Source organism: Jaculus jaculus, chromosome 12 (genome assembly GCF_020740685.1).
Source record: "Jaculus jaculus isolate mJacJac1 chromosome 12, mJacJac1.mat.Y.cur, whole genome shotgun sequence".
Classification (NCBI taxonomy): Eukaryota; Metazoa; Chordata; class Mammalia; order Rodentia; family Dipodidae; genus Jaculus; species Jaculus jaculus.
Genome location: NC_059113.1, coordinates 68,818,257 through 68,838,548, shown reverse-complemented (window position 1 = coordinate 68,838,548; position 20,292 = coordinate 68,818,257). Strand labels below are relative to the sequence as shown.

Sequence of the window (20,292 nt, the reverse complement as noted above, 5' to 3'; positions counted from 1 at the left end):
CTCTAAAGTGTAAAATACAATGCCCTTTGAAAGGACAGCCTGAACAAAAAGTGATCCCCTACTTAAAAATAACCTCATAAGGAAATTCTCAAGTTCACGTACCTAGACACACAGAGGTCACTGTAACTAGGCTACATCTTGAGCTGGCTGTAGAAATTAGAGTCATTGTCCTGATCTTCCAAAAATACAAACAAGCAGCTTCACAGTCCTGCTGCCACTGCTGTGAACTGCCCCCACCACTCTATCAAACTTTGAGCCCAAATAAGCTCTTCTTCCCTTGAGTTGCTTCTTCACTGGTATGTGGTCACAACAACAAGAAAGAAAAAAAAAAAAGAATAAATGAATACATTTTACTTGTGAGGACCCTGGCTTCAATCACCAGTACCATAACAAAATAACAAAGTCCAAGTCCTTTCTACATCATGGTAACAAGTCTATATCCCATTTTTATCTATCTTTTTAGTATTTACTTCCACTTTATTAAATGATATTATATCATTAATATATACATTAAAAAGTGAGAGCTCAGTCTTAGTAGTCCTTGTGCACAAATAGAAAGGCTGATGAATAATAGTAAAAGCCATAGTAATTGCTTATGGTATATGACACATGTCAGAAAAATCACTGTCAAATTTAACAGTAAGGTATAACAGAAATGCCATGACTAAGAAGTCATAAAACATGGCCTGAGCAAGGTGTCACTGAACTCTCTATAGGGGGCTGGACAGTAAATATTTTAGGCTTTGAAGAGTATCTGTAAAAGCAGCCATGAGAAATACCTAGACAAATGATGTAGTTGTATTCAAATAAGACTTTATTTATAAAACAAGCTCTGGGAAGAATTTCATCTTTGGACCATGGATTTTTAACTTGGGCCACTAACTTTAAGAAGTTGAAACATGAAGCTCTGCTCTGAAGAAAATGTATACCTTGTACAGAATGTTATGAGAAACTCACATGTTCCATGGAAGTCAATATATGAGGCCTGGGTCTGTTGCTACTTTTCTACTGTAGTGCTCTAGTTACTCCTTATTCTGTTTTCTTTTTTATTAGTCTTCTCAAGCATCTTAGAATTTTTTTCAGAGACTCATGTCAAACTAACAGTTTCCATAAAACACTTTCATCCTCCCTTTTTTAATATTCTCCACAAGTACCTATGTGCTGCTGTTTCTTATTTCCCCACTTCCTGTGGACTCAGCAGTGCCTCTTCTGTCAGCTCTCAGGGAAGATGTGCACCAGGAGGATAACAGAGTGTGCACCAGGAGCTTCTGAGGAGAAGTGCAGGATGACCACAGGAGAACTTTGGGAAGGAATAATGCCCAATTGTTGAACAAATGAACAATCAGTCTAGCAAAGAACAGACTGACTGGTGGTATTATATGGGCTAAATTGTGACCCCCTAAAAACTCATGATCTAATGATCCTAGTATTCAGCATGTGACTATATTCAGAGATAAGACCCTCTAAAGTTGTAAATAAATTAAAATGAGGCCGTTAGGGCAGGCCCTAATCTAATCTGGGTGGTGTCCCCATCACATGAGATTTGGGCATACAAGAGACACCAGGGATTTGTGTACAGTGGAGGGACCTGTGACAAGGCAGCAAGAAGGTGGCCATCACAAACCCAGAGAGGCAAACCTTCATCCTGAACATCTGGCCTCCAAAACTTGAAAAAACAGACTGAAGGAGGGTCAAAGGATTCCAAGTAGAGAGGAATTTGTTGTCAGATACTTTTGTGGATATGAGTGGTAAAGAGATTTCTTGGTATTTGTCGTTGTTGCTCTTTACTTCCTCACATAGAAAACACTCAGGAAATTAATGACTGGAAATGTCACTTGGTGATTACAATTGAAATAAATAAAATCCAAAATAAAATAAAAATGTCTGCCTTTTTATTTTTGGTTGTTTATAAATCTTACATCATATGTCTTTTAATAGTAGTCCTATCTCAAATTTCCTTGAAAGGACCTAACTATACTTTGAAAAGATGCCTTTCTAGAGCTGGAGAGATGGCTTAGAGGTTAAGGCACTTGCCTGTGAAGCCTAAGGATCAACTTCAACTCCATAGTACCTACTTAAACCAGATGCATAAGGTGGCACATGCTTTTGGAGTTCATTTAAGAAGAAAAAGAAAAAAAAAAACACTTTTCTAGCTATTCTCTGCTATAACTTACTCTGGATTTTAAGCTTCTAGACCTTTACTTCAAGGTTACTTGCCCCAGATTATAATATTGATCCCATTAACATGACATCGCGGATGATATAAGAAGGTAAAAATATGGGCTGGAGAGATGGCTTAGAGGTTAAGCGCTTGCCTGTGAAGCCTAAGGACCCCGGTTCGAGGCTCGGTTCCCCAGGTCCCACGTTAGCCAGATGCACAAGGGGGCGCACGCGTCTGGAGTTCGTTTGCAGAGGCTGGAAGCCCTGGCGCGCCCATTCTCTCTCTCTCCCTCTATCTGTCTTTCTCTCTGTGTCTGTCGCTCTCAAATAAATACATTAAAAAAATTTTTTTTTAAATAAATAAATAAATAAAAAAGAAGGTAAAAATAAAATAAAAGACACAATAGAAGAGGGCCTAGTTGAAAAGGAGAGGGGTCCAGTGGAGGGGAGGGGAGAAAGGGAACAAAAAGTAATAGGAGAGGATTATCAAGATACATTGTGTACATGTATGAAAATTGTCAATAAAAGTTTTTAAAGGGGCTGGGAAATGGCTTAGTGGTTAAGGTACTTGCCTATGTTTAACTTCTCAGAGCCCACATAAGCCAGATGCACAAGAATATGCATGTACAAGGTTGTCCATTCACAGATGGTGGTGCATGCATCTGGAATTCAATTTACAGTGGCTGGACGTGCTGGCATGCCAACTCTCTCTTTATCTCTCTCTAGTGCTCTCTCTCTCCCTCTCACAAAAAAGCCAGTCTGTGGGGCTTGCCTCAAAAAAAAAAAAAAAAAAAAGTTTTTAAACCCAGGCATGCTGGTGCATGCCTTTTAATCTCAGCATTTGGGAGGCAGAGGTAAGAGGACTGGTAGGAGTTCGAGGCCATCCTGAGACTACATAGTGAATTCCAGGTCAGCCTGGTCCAGAGTGAGACCCTACCTTGAGAAAAACAAACAAACAAAAAAAGTTTTTACAAAGGATTTGGAAGGTAGTTCAATGGATAAAGCACTTGCTTGTAAACCCTGCCAGCCCTGTGTTCAATTCCCCAGTATCCATATAAAGTCAGATATACAAAGTGGTGCATGTATATGGAGTTCATTTACAAAAGCAAGAGGCCCAGCCCTTTCCTTCCTTCCTCTTCCCCTTGCAAATAAATAAAATAATAAAAAATGTTTATGTAGTATTCATCCTTAATTACATCTTTTTCTAGTTTTGTATATGCCATTTAAAAACTCAGTTCCTCAGAAAATTACACCTAAATACTAAAGAATTATACTGAACTAAATCATGGCAGAATTCTTCCTCAACAAAACAGAGTCAGTTGTGAAAAGGGAGAATAGATGGCCACCTTTTTTAACTCTGGACATGACATAGCCCTAGAAGACTTGAAACCATGTCTTAAAAACTCTCATACACTGTCCATGTGGAATTCTGACCAAGAACTTATGTAAACATAACGCTTCTAGAATGCAATTAATTACTTCTTGTTATGGGCAAAACATGTGTTGAGAAGCCAAAAGGAAAAAAAAAAGTTTTCTTAACTGTGAAATGAGGAATGATATTTGCTTCATAAGTCTGTACTTGGGACTTTAAATATATGGTTTCTAAAGCTCTGTACAGAGCATGCTCCCAAAATTTCATTTATTCATTCAGTAAATGTCATGGTCCTAGGAATACAATGATAAAAGCCAAGCTGCTGGCCATTCCTCTCCCATGGGGCAGAGGGAGCCTGTCAATCACCAGGGGATGCCTATGGTCAGGGTCATGAATACTTCATGGCTTCTATGACAATCCTTCAGAAATTAATATGTTACTCATTTTTAACCATTCTTTAACAGCTGAGTTGTTGCTGTAATTCATTAGTTTTTAATCTAACACCTGCTGTATATTGCTTCCTTAAATATTACTATATTCAGCCAGGTGTAGTGGCGCACGCCTTTAATCCCAGCACTCGGGAGGCAGAGGTAGGAGGATTGCCGGGAGTTCAAGGCCACCCTCAGACTGCATAATGAATTCCAGGTCAGCCTGGGCTAGAGTGAGACCCTACCTCAGAAAACCAAAAAAATATATATATATATTACTATTTTCTACCAAACCAGTGAGCAAGGCTGTCTGTCTAGCCCCACTTGTTACACTCCCATCACTGCATGGCTGGGGTTAAAGTAAGGTAACAACAACTTCCAAAACTTATGAACATACTCTAAATAGGCCATGTTTCTTCTCAATGTTTTATAAATCCCTTATCCCAAAGAAGACAAGGAAAGAAGGTTAATAGGGCCTTACATTTAAAGATGAAAGACGAGACTAAATATGACATAGTGTTGGGCCTTCAGAGGCCCCGACATGAGGCCTAGTGGAACTTCCTGAGCCTAGCTAAAGTTTGGCAAACTGCCTCCGCCCAGCTATGACTCAGCAGGGGGCCAAATGGCCTCTGGCCTGCTACTTCCACACAGGAAGTTAAGGGTCCCCGCCCATGCATGCTTAGAACCAATTATCTCAAAGGTTGTGGAATGCTATTGGTCCTTACATCTCACCCCATCTTAAAATCCCCACCTTCGTTCTCAACATTATATAAACACCCTTCTGTAACAATAAAGTGAGTTTCTGCTTTGACCAGACTCCCAGCTAGGTGGTTTTGTTGCTGGCCCTTGACACTCACCCTCCTCCTCAACCCCTTGGGAGGAACCAGCCAGCCTGGTCCTCCCCCAGCAATACCTGCCAGGGGGAGCCAAGCATCTGGCGCCCAGTGTGGGGCAACAGGAACCGGCAGACTGGAACCCCCTGAGAGGCATTAGTTGAGGAGGTCATTCGGTGTGCAGGTGAGTGTACCCTCATAAATTATGAGGCAGTCTTCATATTTTATGTGCTAAACTTTGCTTCCATAACCTATACTTGCTTGTAAACATCTCTTCATTCTCTTTCTCTTTCCTTTCACTTTCAGTTCACCGGCAAGCTGCATCTGCGGCTTTTGTACAGCATGTTTACCTATCTTTTGGATCCTTATGTTTGTGTTATACTCATGTGTCTGTGGGTTGCTATAGCCTTAATTTTATGGACAGTTCTCTCTCGACTTTATAATATGGGACAGTCTACCTCTAAATCCAATCCTGCCTTACAATCTCTCAGGTAACTGGTAATCAGGTTCGACAGACCTGGGATTGCCTTCTTAAGCTGGCACCATGGCAGCCGGAAGGAAATCTCTTTGATTGGGACAATTGGGATAGGGTAGAGGCCCTTGTTTGAAGGGAACATGTGGAGAAGGGTCAAATAACCCCCTTAGGGGTCCTCCCTATGATCTCAGCCCTCAAGGGCTACTTCCCTCCAAGGCCAACCAAACATAAACAAAAGACAGAGAAAAAAGATAGTATACAGCCTGATCCGGCTACTCTTCCTGGAGATACAGCTTTAAAAACCCCAGAAAAGGGTACATCTTTATACCTCTCACTCGGTCCCTTTGAGAGTGCTCCCTGGCCTTCCGGGGGACCTCCTCCATTGACTAACCCTTTCTGGACCGCCTCAGCCCCTCCTTCATATTTGGCCACCAAGTTGCCAGAAAATAAAGCTACTTTTTTATTTCCTGTCAATCTAAATCCTGGGGGCAATCACCCTGCTGCCTGGTATCTGTGAAAGCTAAGGACTTTAAGGAGCTTAAAAAGGCAGTCTTGGAGGATGGACCTAACTCTCCTTGGGCTGAGACCCTGTTACAGGGACTTGCCCATCATCCTTGTACAACCCAAGATTGGAAAAATCCAGTCAGGGCTGTCTTGTCGGGTCCCCTATACATTAAGTGGTGTGCCTTTTTTTAAAGATGAGTGCCATACACAGGCAGAACAAAACCAAACAGGCTCCTGTGCCAATAACTTTTGGGATGCTCTCTGGTACCTCTGATCAATATACAGCAGGCACTCAACAGGCGGCTATACCTGATTTGTATAGGGACCAGGTCAGGGCACTGGGCTTGGCGGCATGGATAAAGCTTGATGAGGGACCTTCTGAATTATGGGTATTACTCAGAAACCATCTGAGGACTTGGCTACATTTATAGATAGGGTGGAAAAAAGTCTCCAAAGAAAATTTCCCCCAGGGGCATTACAGGATCAGTTTACTAAGATGTTGGTCTAGGAAGGGATAACGGCTGATCACCACCTCACCTGTGTGGGTCTCAAGGACAACTCCATGAGTAGATGGATTGTAGCCACCAAGGACATTGGCACTATCTCCCATCAGGCTAGGGCCATGGCTGCCGCCGTTCAGGAAAATAAACACAGAGATTTGGCCACTACGATCTGCACATTACAGTTAAACCAACATGTTTTGGGTGCAGGGATGAGGGCCACTTTAAAAAGGAGTGCTCCAACAAGACAATGCCTCCCCTGCCCTCTGGGGGGGGGGGACAACCAACACCCCTCACATCTGCTGCCCTAAATGCAAAAAGGGGTTTCATTGGGCTAGGGAGTGTTGGTCAAAGTTTTACATACAGGGAAAGCCTTCAAACTCCTCCCAGGGCTCCTCCCAGCCCTGTTAAATAAGGTAAAAGAGACCATCAAAGCCCATTGGACCATCCCTCTAGTCCCCGGCCTTAGACCCAAAATTATTTTAAATATTGGCAATAAAAGATTCAAACTTCTCATTGACACTAGAGCAGACCGAAGAGTCCTAAAAAAGGAGGAAGTGGCCCCCTCCTGGCAGCTGTGCCTGGCCCTCCCCTACTGGGAGTTGGCAGGCAATCCACCTCCTGGGAGACTGCCACGTGGCTCCCTTGGACTGACCCAGGTGGGGACAGGGAAGAAGTCCACCCTCTCATAGTGACTGGGCTCACTGCTAACTCACTGGGGCAAGACATCGTTGGAGATACCGAGACTTTCATCACTACTGACCATAAGGCCTTTTATAAACCAAACAATTCCCTCCCTTGCGGAGGATTGCCGGCTTTGCCTCCAATCTGGGCCTCCCCAGCTGCTTACAGCAATCACCAATGATACAACTACAGTTGTCCATACCACCCTACTCGTTGGGTTGGGAATATCAGTGACATAAAAGCCATGTCCAACACTATCCTTGATCTCCAACAACAGCTAGATTCCCTGGCTCAGGTAGTCTTACAAAACAGGAGAGGACTAAACCTATTAATGGCCAAAAAGGGAGGCATATGCTTGTTTTGACAGGAAAAATGCTGTTTCTATAACAATAGATCGGGAATCGTTCAAGACAAGATCAAAAGACTTCAAGAGGACCTGGAGAAGAGATGGCAGGACCTCCAGGACAACCCACTGTGGACAGGCCTGCATGGCTTCTTACACTACCTCCTCCCTCTACCTCTTCTTCTCCTTTCCCTTATCCTCACTGGTGGGCCTTGTGTAATTAACAAAATCACACAATTCATTCACCAGAGGCTAGAGGCAATAAAAATCCATCAGGTTGAGATACATTATCAAAGGCTGGAAACTCAGGAATTAAGTTCCTCAGACGACCCAGTGCCACTGCCTCTGCCCTCCATGTGACCGATGATGGGTAAGATCTCAGACTGACTGAGACAACCTAAGACAGGCCATGGAGTGGGTTCTCAGCAAGCTACCTGATGGGTAAGATCCCCAGAGGGGGACAACCTAAGACAGGGGCCATGGTGACTAATGCTGTTACAAAAACAAAAGGGGGAGATGTTGGGCCTTGAGAGGCCCGGACATGAGGCCTAGTGGAATTTCCTGAGCCTAGCTAAAGTTTGGCAAACTGCCTCCGCCCAGCTATGACTCAGCAGGGGGCCAAATGGCCTCTGGCCTGCTACTTCTGCACAGGAAGTTAAGAGTCCCCACCCATGCGCGTTTAGAACCAATCATCTCAAAGGTTGCGGTATGCTATTGGTCCTTATATCTCACCCCATCCTAAAATCCCTGCCTGTCTTCTCAATATTATATAAACACCTGCCTGTAACAATAAAGTGAGTTCCTGGCTTGGTGGTTTTGTTCCTGGCCATCAACACCCACTCTCCTCAACCCCTTGGGATGAACCAGCTGGCCTGGTCCTCCCCCAGCACCACCTGCCAGGGGGAGCCCAGCAACATAGATGGAAAGTATCAAAAGCACCAGCAATGTAAAATGCAAGTGCTTACCAGCTGAGAGCCAGAAGTGTCAATGTAAAAGGGACCTTTGCTCCTGAGTCCCCATCCAATTCAAGTTACCATCCAGCTAATCAGAAAATGACACCTTCCTGAACACACAAACACACACACACCACCAGCACCTTCAAAGGAGTCCAAGGCTAGGATTAGCTGCAATAAAACAATCAATACTTGGAAGAATAAAAAAAATGAATCAAACCAAATAACAATAGAAAAGGTAAAAACAGGTAAGGGAAAAGAAGATGCATAGCAGGTACTGGGTTACAAGACATAAGCCACATGTTTATATGACAGTAGAAAGGTTAATTTCATTTCTAATTCAAGACATATAATCCTAATAGTAATTTGTAATGCTTTATTTTTATTATTTTTAGTAAGTTTGCAAAATAATGGGATGATGACATTTTAATGCTCATTTTTAATTCAACCCATGACTCTCATAAGAGAAAATTGCGTGGAACAAGGAATGTGAGGTGCTCTACAACTGTCAGTAATGATTCTGTGTGTATATGCTCATGTGTGTGAGTACTGACATGCACATGCTACAGCACACATGTGGCAGTGAAAGGACCACTTTGGGTGCTGGCTGGTCTCTACCTTCCATCTTGTTTAAGGCAGAATCACCACTGTGAATGCCTGGCAAGCTAGTCCACTAGCTTCTGGGCAATTCTCATATGTCTACCTTCCTTCTCACCTTAGGCTTACATGCAGATTACATGGTTTCTGGGAATCCAAACACAGTGACATAGCAAGCACTTTATCCTCTGATCCATCTCCCCAGCCCAGTAATGATTCTTATGAAATCAGAAACCCTATGAGGTCTGAGATAGGACAGAAAAACATAAAACATGTATAGAAATTGCCTGTATGCTTCCTTATTTTGACTAGAAGCTTCTATTTTGAGAGATCACCATCCTTTACAATCCAGGCTCTTTGAACACACTATCTATAGGATATACTTTTCAAAAGCTGGTGAAATTTGAACCTTGCACCTGTTTTGGGAGCTGGACATGAGGACATATATTATCCCTAGTTTGCAGGCAGGAAAATTCACAGAAGTTGACTGCCAGGATGTTGCTGAGAGTGACCTCTAGACATCTTACACTGTTGTCTTTCATTCCTTCATTCTCTTCTTAAGGACACTGGGCAGGGACAATGTGAGAGAGAGAGGTTTGGGACAGGGTGTGGAGGTTGCACAGCCTAGGCTCACTCTGCTTACATACCAGCCCCAGCTTTCCCTAGTAGTACTTGCCTCTCAGACCACCTTCCTGCAAAATGTGAGCCATGGTGAACTGTCATGTTTTGTTTTCCTTTAAATAAGTGTTTTTAATTATTTCAAAAAATTTAAATGGAGATATTATTCACTCTTACTTTCTTCCATTCCCTCTTTATGTAATGACCATCTGAAGACTTATGAATTGTTTTCTATTTGTGAAATGATTCAGGTTTGAAGGGAGGAGAGGAGATGGGTTATTCAGCAATCTCTTCCACCCACCCTTGCAGACATCACATCACAAAGACTGTGACTCACTGTCATACAGGCTCTGTCCTTCTAAGAGCTTTACAGATTTTTGTGATAAATACTGGCTCATAGACCTGAATGAATATTAAGATGAAGCTACAAGCACCATTTCCTCACAGCCCAAAAGGATGCTAACAATGGTACCAGGCACTGCTCAGTCCTAATTTATGGAATGATTCACTGGTTTCAGACTTAAAGGAAAAGTTACTAATGGGTGAAGGTGCCTGAGTCAGGTATGTATTCTGAGATCTCCATTTCCTAATAAGAGGACAATGACTAGCTCTGAAACTTAGCATCACTATTAGAAATATTAATGCCTCAAAAGTTGGAACAGCAGCCTTCTACAGCAAAAAAAGGCCTCTAAACAAATAGCTACGGTACCTTTGTTGCCTCCTTAGAATGGTGAAAAGGTGCACAAATGAACCACAGAGCTACTACATTAACCTACACGCTCTATACACCTCATACACATCATTATACCTATTAACTCAAAGTCCTAGGGCTGGGAATATAGCTCAATGCACAGTACATGTCTAGCAGGAAGGGACAGAGGGAGGGGGGCGAAGGTTGGTTAAACTTACATGCCTTACAACTTGGAGCCACAGTGAGCCTAGGATAAATAACTCAATCTCAAAAGTAGAAAAGGAAATAAAGAACTGTCAAGTAATATTGCTTGAGTATTTTAACAATCAAAAATTCCTTCCCAACTTGGAACGCCCAATAAAACTAGAGGAGAGGCAACGAAAAACCAGCAAGCTGTGAGAGTATTAGACAGCACAAAGGAAAGGCAAGTATAAGATGATGAGAAAGAAATGGGGATGGATTATAACTATGACACAGAGGGAGAAGAAGATGGGGATGGAGAGGACAGAAAAAGAGAAAGAGGATAGAGAAGAGGACAGGGAAACAGGAGGATAATGATGAACAGGGTGACAGAGATGGTGAGGACAACAAGGATTATGAGGAAGAAAAGAGAGAAGAAAGGATGGAGGAAAGAGGATGAAATAGACAGGGATGGAGAGGAGCACAGGGACAGAGAGGAGCACAGGGATGAAGAGAAGCACAGGCACAAAGAGGAGTACAGGGACAGAGAGAAGCACAGGGATGAAGAGGAGGACAGGCACAAAGAGGAGGACAGGGACGGAGAGAAGCACAGGGACAGAGAGGAGCACAGGGACGGAGAGAAGCACAGGGACGGAGAGGAGCACAGGGACGGAGAGGAGCACAGGGATGGAGAGGAGCACAGGGACGGAGAGGAGCACAGGGATGGAGAGGTTCACCAGGATGGTGAGGAGGACAGGGATGGAGTGGAGCACAGGGATGGTGAGGAGCACAGGGATGGAGAGGAGCACAGGGATGGTGAGGAGCACAGGGATGGAGAGGAGCACAGGGATGGAGAGGAGCACAGAGGTGGGGAGATGATCCCTGGCTTATTTGTTTGCTAACAAACATTCTTGAATTGCTTGTATGTTGAAAGAGGGATACATAAAACCTAACCTTGTCCTTGCCCTCAAAGAGCTCATAGATCCGATGCAAGAGACAGACACATAAACAATCAGCTATGACACAAAGTCTTCAACTTCTCTAACTGAGTATGTACCAAGTATTACAGGAAAGAAAGAGAAATCATTCAGTGTTCCAAGGACAACAAGGCACATTCACAAAGAAGACTGTTAAAATTGTTTTTATAAGATTTTTTTCAGGGAAAGTTAAGAATGGAAGAACCTGTGTAAGAAAGTGGGAAGAAAAACAATTTTCCAAAAGCAAATCAAGGACCACATTAGGGAAGCCCAACTGTTGAAACAGTGATGGGACTGTCATGCTGGATAGACTCCTACCTCAGGGAGGTACAGATGGCAGGCAGTGGGGGAGAAGATGAAGGTCATGTAAGAGAAGGAAGATGAGGCAGTGTTAGCCAATACTTAAGATTAACAGGAAAGCAAAGGGTGGGGGAATCAAGAGGAGAGCAAAGAAGGACCACTAGGTTTGAGAAACAAATGCAAATATGCGTGCACACACAGAGAGGAGAACAGGGAAAGGCATCAAAGAGCTCTTGTTGCCACACTGGCCTGGAGAAGAACAGTGTATGTATAATGGAAACAAGGCAGAAAGAGAAGCTGGTATGAGACAGTGATGTTGGGTTCTGCTTTGTGAATGCTATGCTGAGGCTGCAGCAGTATGCCTGTCCTTGGATCAAGAGGAGACTGGGAATCAGGAGATACTGAGAAGGACCTGTTGAAGACATTACAGCACACATCACACAAACAAAGGAGAAAGAGTCAAAATGAGTAAGGGGTAAGAAAGCAAAAAAGCAGAAGTGAGTAGTAGAAAAAAACCACTGGCAGGTAACAATAGTACCCCATAGGTGTGATGTGATGAAAACCAAGGAAATCCTCAAGAAATTAGAGGCAGGCCATACTGCCACATGTCAGAGGAGGGTGACAAACTAGAAAAGGCAACATGACTGAGGCAGAAGACTGGTGGTGTCTCATAAACACTGAATTACGTAGACTCCTAGGACAGAATCCAGAGCTCAAAAAAGAATTAAAGCAAATCAGGTAAAAGAAGTGTGGGATTTTGGGGTTGGACCACAAAAGAAAATATCAATGAACAAATGTGTGACAAATATGAGGAAATTTTTATTATTTCATATCTACATCACTAAAGAAATCCTAAATGCTTTCAGGCATGGTGACTCTAATCCCAGCACTCATAAACTAAGGCAGGAAGTTCACCAAGGATTAATTCCAGGCCATCTGGGCTATAGAATGAAAACACTGTCTCAGGAAAAAAAACTTAAATACTTTTAAATAAGTCATAATTGTAATAAAAGTTGTAAACCATTTTTCATATGAAATTATTTCTATAGATTGTCAGAAAAGCCAATAGCTAACCTAAAGAGTCCCTAATTTTTCCAAATATAACAACACTGTTATACATAAATATCTCCAGTAAAAGACAGACAAGTCTGAAGATACATCAAGAGAACTGTAAACCTCAACTGCAGTGGGCATCTGGCTGGGAGTCCAAGGAGGACACATTAAGCAATGAGCTCTACACAGGTATGAAGAAATAAGTGTACCTTAGGGTCCCAGCATCTCATAATGCCTAGATGATGAACAGAATCCAGCCAGACTAGTTCTACCTTGTAAAAGTCTTCTTAACACAAAACAAACCACTGCTTTGATAAATTATTAATTATAAACTTTCATTATAAGTCAATAAAAGCTTATTTATCAATTAAACCAAGATCATACCTTCTAACAACTCAGTTATACCTGAAGTATAACATTTCATAGTCACATACTCTCCTTCATTTGTTTATCCCCGAGTGCCCTGAAACTCTAGGAATCTTTTATTTAAGAACTCTATTGGGGCTGGAGAGGTGGCTTAGCGGTTAAGCATTTGCCTGTGAAGCCTAAGGACCCCAGTTCGAGGCTCGGTTCCCTAGGTCCCACGTTAGCCGGATGCACAAGGGGGCGCACGCGTCTGGAGTTCGTTTGCAGAGGCTGGAAGCCCTGGCACACCCATTCTCTCTCTCTCCCTCTATCTGTCTTTCTCTCTGTGTCTGTCGCTCTCAAATAAATAAATAAATAAAAATTAAAAAAAAAAGAACTCTATTGGACAGTCCAACTTAGAGGTTAATTTGGGGGGAAGTCAATAACCTTTTTTTGTTCTTGTTGTTTTTGCGAGGTAGGTTCTCACTCTAGCCCAGGCTGACCTGGAATTCACTATGGAGTCTCAGGGTGGCCTCGAACTCACAGCGATCCTCCTACCTCTGCCTCCCAGTGCTGGGATTAAAGGCGTGTGCCACCACGCCTGGCTCAATAACCTTTTGAAAATACACACATGCACACACTCCAGATTTCTGTAAATAAATGAGTAACAGTAAGGTACACCAGGCAGGTCCCCTTGTGTAGGAAGAGGGAAAAGGTCAGATCAGATGAGACACAAGTTAAACACCAAATACTGGCTAACTGTGTCTTCAGGACCTACAAAATGTCTTCAGACTAAAAATATCTGACAAAGGTTTAGAACAAGGCCAGTCTGTTTTCTATGAACCAGTCTATGCTCAATGGGTGAAGCTCTCTGGTAGTCACCATTTCTTCCAACCTCTCTTAAGTTATGGAACTATAAATAACATTGCCTTAAGGTTACCACAATTATTAGAAAGAAAAAAAATCTGATAGGCAAAGATCATTAAAAACTGACCTAAACAGTGGCTATAACAAGAAAACACTAACAACCACAGTGTCCCATACCTTTTCTAATGCTACAATGAAAGGTCTATAGGGATGAGCATTGTTCAGTATTCCTTTCAAAAGTAAGCACTAAGTACTGACTGAGCACTGACAAAAATACAAGACCAGATGATCCCTGATCTGATGATGTTAAAGCCCAGAAAATGTCAAACTCAAAAACACAGCAAACAAAACACACTTATTCAGACAGACTATGCTAGTGAGGTTAAGATGTGTACCCCAAAAGGTTCTTTCAGTGGTCACAGATATGTGCTCCAGGACAAAAAGTCCCAGGAAGGGCCTGGAAAATTAACAATGCCTGTGATTGGAAAGAGATGCGAAAATCAAGGTGCATGTGGAGTTGCTATCTTGTTGAAGGAGCCGTTCCTATGAGGTGATCACTGGGCTGTCCTGTCTGGCACCACTGAAAGTGAGTACCCAGCATCCACTCTGAACACGGTCAATGTTTCCTTATAATGTATGAGATGGTTTTGGTTGTTTGTACCATCTGCAAATTTTATTTCCAAATTAAACTTTAAAATCATGGCTATGGATGCCACATGGCCTCATAAATCAAAAGGAGAATATCAGAACTTAATTGTTACACACTGTCAAGGCCTAATTACATAATGGTTATTTTATAAACAGCGAAACCCCTGAGGGTTGGTCAGAGGGTTGCTGCCTTTTCCAGGCTGAAGTCACTTGGCATTAAACTCCTCTTACAAGGCTCCCAAGGTGTGGTAATATCTGTGACTCATGAATTGTCCTTTCATCACTACACCAATGACATGACTTCCAGGTTCTTACAGCCTGACTTCATTTGTTTACTGTACACTGCAGTAAATATAATGTCTATCAAGGCAAAGTGATGAGATGCTTTTGACAACTATTTCCAAAAGTCAGGGCATCTTACACAAGGGAAGTCGTGAAGAGAGAAGTTGAGACAAGTTACTAGGAGAACAACCTGAGGCCACCGGTGGGGTAGCTCCAGAGTGGCTGGCTCTCAGTATCCAGAAATGGAGGAAGCCTGGCTGAAGACCAGAGGGCACTGTGACTGAATGGGAGCAAACATGGAGGCTGGAAGCTGCACCAGGAGAGAGCATTGACAGGGTGGGACACAGGACTGGCTACGTCTCTGAACTTTGCTAAAAGCAGTTCTGTGAAACTGAAGCTTCTCTTTCAATTTCACAAAGCTGTGTTTTTATGATTGGCATTGAGTGGATCACATGCAGTAGGAAGCATGTTGATCTAGCTACCATTTCTGCTCAAGACAAGAGTGGGTCTGTCCCCAACCCTTGCCAGGCTCAGGTCTCCTGCACCCTGGAAACAGAGAATTGTGACCAATAGGCAGTCACTCCTGGAAGAAGCTCAGAGGTGGACCTAACACTTCTAACTACCTTCATTTCCCCTGAATAAGAGCATCTGGAATAGATTTAATGCTGGCATTCAAAGCAGCACACATTTCAGTCCACTCCACTACATGTTGTACGTGCTGCTTGGGATAAAATGTTCTCTCTCCTTGAAACAGCTTGTTGCTCACAGGTTTAGAGTAGACTTTAAACATTCGACATTCCCATAAATACTAGAGGTGTGCCAAACTCAAAATCACAGCCCTCAAAAGGAAGGTGAGCCCTCAGTATACACATTGGGAAAGCAGACTGCAACTTCTTGGGGAATAGTGGCCCTCACATCAAAAGAATATTCTTCTAGGCTTGCAAGGAAAGATTAGAAAGGGGGCCCCTTTAAGAGAAAAAGCAACTCAAGAAAATGCAACTCAAGAGACAACCAGGTGTGAAGTGAACCTTCAGCAACACTGAGACTTCAGAGGAGTTAAAGCTAGGTCATCTTCTCTAACCACCCTCTCAGAACATTGCACCACTGTGCTCACTTGGCCCACATCTCCTCACCCTGCCTCCTCTTCTGGACCTGAGCCACACTCCTCACCTAGCCAGCACCCTACCATATGGACCACAGTCTGCAAAGAATGCCACTGCCATGCCAGGCGTGGTGGCGCACGCCTTTAATCCCAGCACTCGGGAGGCAGAGGTAGGAGGATCGCCATGAGTTCGAGGTCACCCTGAGAATACAGAGTGAATTCCAGGTCAGCCTGAGCTAGAGTGAACCCCTACCTCGCAAAACCAACCAACCAACCAAACAAACAAACAAACAAACAAAAAGAATGCCACTGCCAACTCCACAGCACTCAAAGTTACCATCTGATCAAGGCTGAGCATGGTCTTCCAGAGTTACTTGCACTTTGGAAGCTATCTGGGCAGAAAGTGCTACTGCAAAGGAAAAAGTCTCCAGTGATAGATTTTCAAGTCAAATGGAAGACAGAGTTGGAGGAATGAGTCAAAAGTTTCTCAACTTTTCACAGAAGCTGAGCCACTAATTCACTGGCTTCTGTTAACTCTGCTTTCATTTCTCCATGTTCATTGGCCGGTTCATTCAGGGTAGGTGGTAAATGAGAGGACACAGTTGTGTAATGCCCATGCTCATTCTTTCCCCTTTATATTTTCCATCATTCTTCTCTTTGATTTGGTCAACCAGAGTGTGTCTTAAACTCAGGTAGGACTACATAACATCGTTTTAATGTTAGTATTCTCTTCAGTCTGTAGCTGGTGAAAGAGTTAGCAGTCTTCACAGATCTGGATGACTTATTCTGCTCATGACTATAAGCATCTTGAATTTATCCAGAAATAAACCTGGCAAGGTTCCAGACCCTAGCACTAGTGACATTTGTAGTCAGAACATTTTTGTTGGGGTACACCCTGGGCACAACAGGATGTTTAGTCACATCCTTGTCCCCTACGCACTAAATACTCAGGAGTGCTCTTCCAGGTTATAACAAAGATTTGGTACACAACGCCAAATCATCCCTACTTGAGAATCACTGAGTTAAAGATTAAAAAATGAGCCAGGCATTGCAACTACCACCAACGACATAGGAGGCACAGACAGAAGAATCTCAAATTCAAAGCCAGTCTCAAAAAATACAGAAATGCAACCCCAGTCTGTATTTGGGGAGAAGTTAACAGCTATTTCTACAGGGTAGCAATACAGTATGCAACTCAGCATTATCCCCACACGCCTCTATAGAGGCCTACCGTAAGGGAAATGGCTTCAATGGAAAGATGATTCTGCACCTAATATAGCACTTTTTAAGGACCCATTTAAACCCCAATCTAGAAGATATTTCTTTCTTTTTTTTAAACAAAATTTATGCCGCTAGAAAAGAGTAAAACTACATGGACATGCAGTTTATCCTAGTCAGCTTAGACTAGCAAACAAATTTAAAATACAATAAATTTCATTAAATATTTGACATTGGAACAGAGAAATAGCTATAACCTGTATATTAGGTTTTTAAGTATCTTTGCAATTTTACTGGATAGAGTGATTGACAACTTTTTTTTTTCAAATTGTGACAGGTCTTAACAGCCTCTATTTAGAAGCAATAAGACTAAGCCAATACCAAGCTTTAGCAAGGAATAAGACGTTCTGGCAGGTAAACACACAATGGCAACACTGTAGTGATTACAGAGAACAATGGCATATTATATATTTTAAAAAGCTAAAAGAAGGGATTTTAAGTTTCTGCCATAAAAAAATGGTGAGGAGACAAGTATTTTCAAACCCACTTAAATAAAATACAACATATAAGCATGTATGGAACATCACCTTATCCCATTAATATATAAAATTCTTATGTTTTATATCAATTAAAATTTTAATTATCTACATTTTAAAATACCCAGCAAAAAACTGTACATCATACTTCGAGGGCAACTCATGTTGGTTGTAGGACTTTCTCTTGGTTCTTCCTTCCCAAAATGAATGGAATGCCATGAGTATCCTATGACAAAGATAAAACTACCTAAAGTGTACCTCAGAATCTAAGACCTCAGCTGTTCTTTTCCAGACAAAAAGATGATAGGTCCCTCATGGGAACCCATAAAATTAGGAAAGCCAAGCTTTCCACACAGATGAAAACATATACTGGTTCTCACTTCAAATTCCAGCAGCCCACCTGAGAGCTACTCTTCCTCTTTACTAGCCAGAGGCTCTAAGTGTGATTCCCCAGAGAAGCATCACTTGGGAACTTGTTAGAAATGCAAACTGTCCTTGTCACTCCAGCCCTGGAGCTAGAGAACTCCTGGGGACGGGAGTAGGGTCCAATTTGTGTTACAGCAAACCCTGCAGGTGATCTTGGTGGACCTCTAAAGTTGAGAATATTGACTTAGTAGAGTTATTTCTAAAAACCGTAAGTGGATTTTATTTTATAAGGGGAAAGAGGGGGAGAATTGAAAGGCCTGGGCCTCCAGCCACTGCAATCAGCCACCTTGTGCACCTTGTGTGTCTGGCTTATGTGGGTTATGGGAAGTCAAACCTGGGTTCTTAAGCTTCGCAGGCAAGTGCCCTAACCGTTAAGACGTCTCTCCAGGCATTTTTTTATGTCTTTAAAAAAATATTTTATTTATTTATTTGAGAGAGAGAGAGAGGCAGATAGAGAGAATGGGCATGCCAGGGCCTCCAACCACTGCAAGCAAACTCCAGATGCATGCACCCCCTTGTGCATCTGGCTCACATGGGTCCTGGGAAATCGAACCGGGGTCCTTAGGCTTCTCGGGCAAATGCCTTAACCGCTAAGCCAGTTCCCCAGTTCCTATTTTATTTTTAAGTAAAGAAAAAGTGCTATGATTATATTTTTTCCTCAACCCACTGCAAGGTAGAAGTGGAAACTGTCCTGGGGTTCAGTGCCACTAAAGTTTAACTTCTTTAGTCATTTAGAAAGGAGAGAAGTTGCACGGGTGTGAGTAAAGTGGTGGGTAAGGGCCGAGCATCCCACTGGTCCACTAAATTCAAACTGAAGGGTAGGATTCTGAGCAGGCATTTTTCTCATAAACATCACTGAATCCCTGCTGGCCTGATGTGTGGAACTCCAGGATGCACAGCAAAGTCTGAGCCGCTAAGGCCCCTGAAGGAGCCCCATAGCCATGTCTGCTGTCCAACACGAGCAACTGATCCAGGATTCAACCAGGAGAAGCTCACTGGGAACCCAGTCCTGCTATGTGTGACCCCATAGCTCAGGCCTCGGAGGTAGCCCTATAGGGGAGCGAGGCGGGGAGAGGGGGTAGATGGGGAGAGGGCACATGTGAAGATGTGGATGAGGCATGGAAAGAACCCCAGTACTGGAGGGTGCAGAAGGAACCCAAGTCCCTGGAGAACTCAGAGGTCGACTGTGTAAGGGACCATATCCCCTGTGAGCTCAGAAAGGCCCGGGTCCCTGTGGGCTCAAAGGTGGACAGGGTCAGAACGGGCCTGTGCTCCCCGAGGGTGGACAGGCTTAGAAGACCCACGTGCTCCTTGAGGTCGCAGAGGTGGACAAGCGTAGAAGAGACACGTACTATTCAAGGGCACCAAGGTGGACAGAGTCAGAAGAGGCCGTGCTCCCCGAGGGCACAGAAGTGGACAGGGTCAAAAGGGACCCGGGCTCCCAGAGGGAGGGGAAGGGCATCTCGTCTGGAGCAGGGGGACGACGCGGGGGGGCGGGGGGTGGTGGAGGCTCACCGTGAGGGTCACTCTTCTCTCGGACGCCGTCCACACGGCCGTCGGGGTGGATGCGCAGGAAGAAGCCGCCGTTCTTGCAGTAGAGCCGCTTGGGGTCCTTGAAGTGTCCAGGTGGGAAGGCGGCGCCGCCGTCCTCGGGCAGCGCGGGCAGCGTGGTGATGCTGCCGGCCGCCATGGGGCCCCCGCGACCCCGCCGAGCCGCAACCGGCGCTGCGCCGCGGGCGCCCCGGCCCCGGCCCCGGCCCCGGCCCCCCAGCGTCGCGCCTGTGCGCGCCCTCGGGCCGCAGCCTCCGTCCCCGCAGCTCCCGCGCCCCTCGGCCTGCCGCTGCCTGCCCTGCCCCGCCCGCTGCGCAGCGGCCGCGAGCGCCCGTGTGCACCCCGCGGCCGCGTCACCCGCGTCCCGCCCCTGTGCGCCGCACAGCGCACGCGCGGCGCCATCCGGAGCCCCGCGGGTCCCGCAGCCTCTTGCTGCGCAGACTGTCCGGCTCTGCGGAGGGAGCTGTCGCCAGGCCACTATGGTGACGCAACCTCTAAAATTCAAGTACAACCCCCCCACCCCCAAGGAGCGCACCTTCCACCCAAAGAAGCAGAAGGGTTGGTTTAAGTCCGATTGGCACCCCCAATTGGTGTGGGCAGTCTGCAGACGCTTACTCCAAATAGATTCAGCAGCACCCTTGGTTACACA

The 20,292-nt window shown here is 44.2% G+C and overlaps 1 protein-coding gene across 1 annotated transcript in view; it reads right to left on the bottom strand.

Annotated features, from left to right (window-relative positions):
• Positions 1-19,797, bottom strand: part of Fgf2 (fibroblast growth factor 2) — an 84,975-nt gene extending 65,178 nt beyond the window's left edge. The window contains exon 1 of the mRNA XM_004667004.2: positions 19,608-19,797. Within this exon, the coding sequence (XP_004667061.2) occupies positions 19,608-19,782 (175 nt within the window). The 5' untranslated portion in view covers positions 19,783-19,797. The remainder of the gene's footprint in view (positions 1-19,607) is intronic.
• Positions 19,798-20,292: the final 495 nt, after the last annotated feature.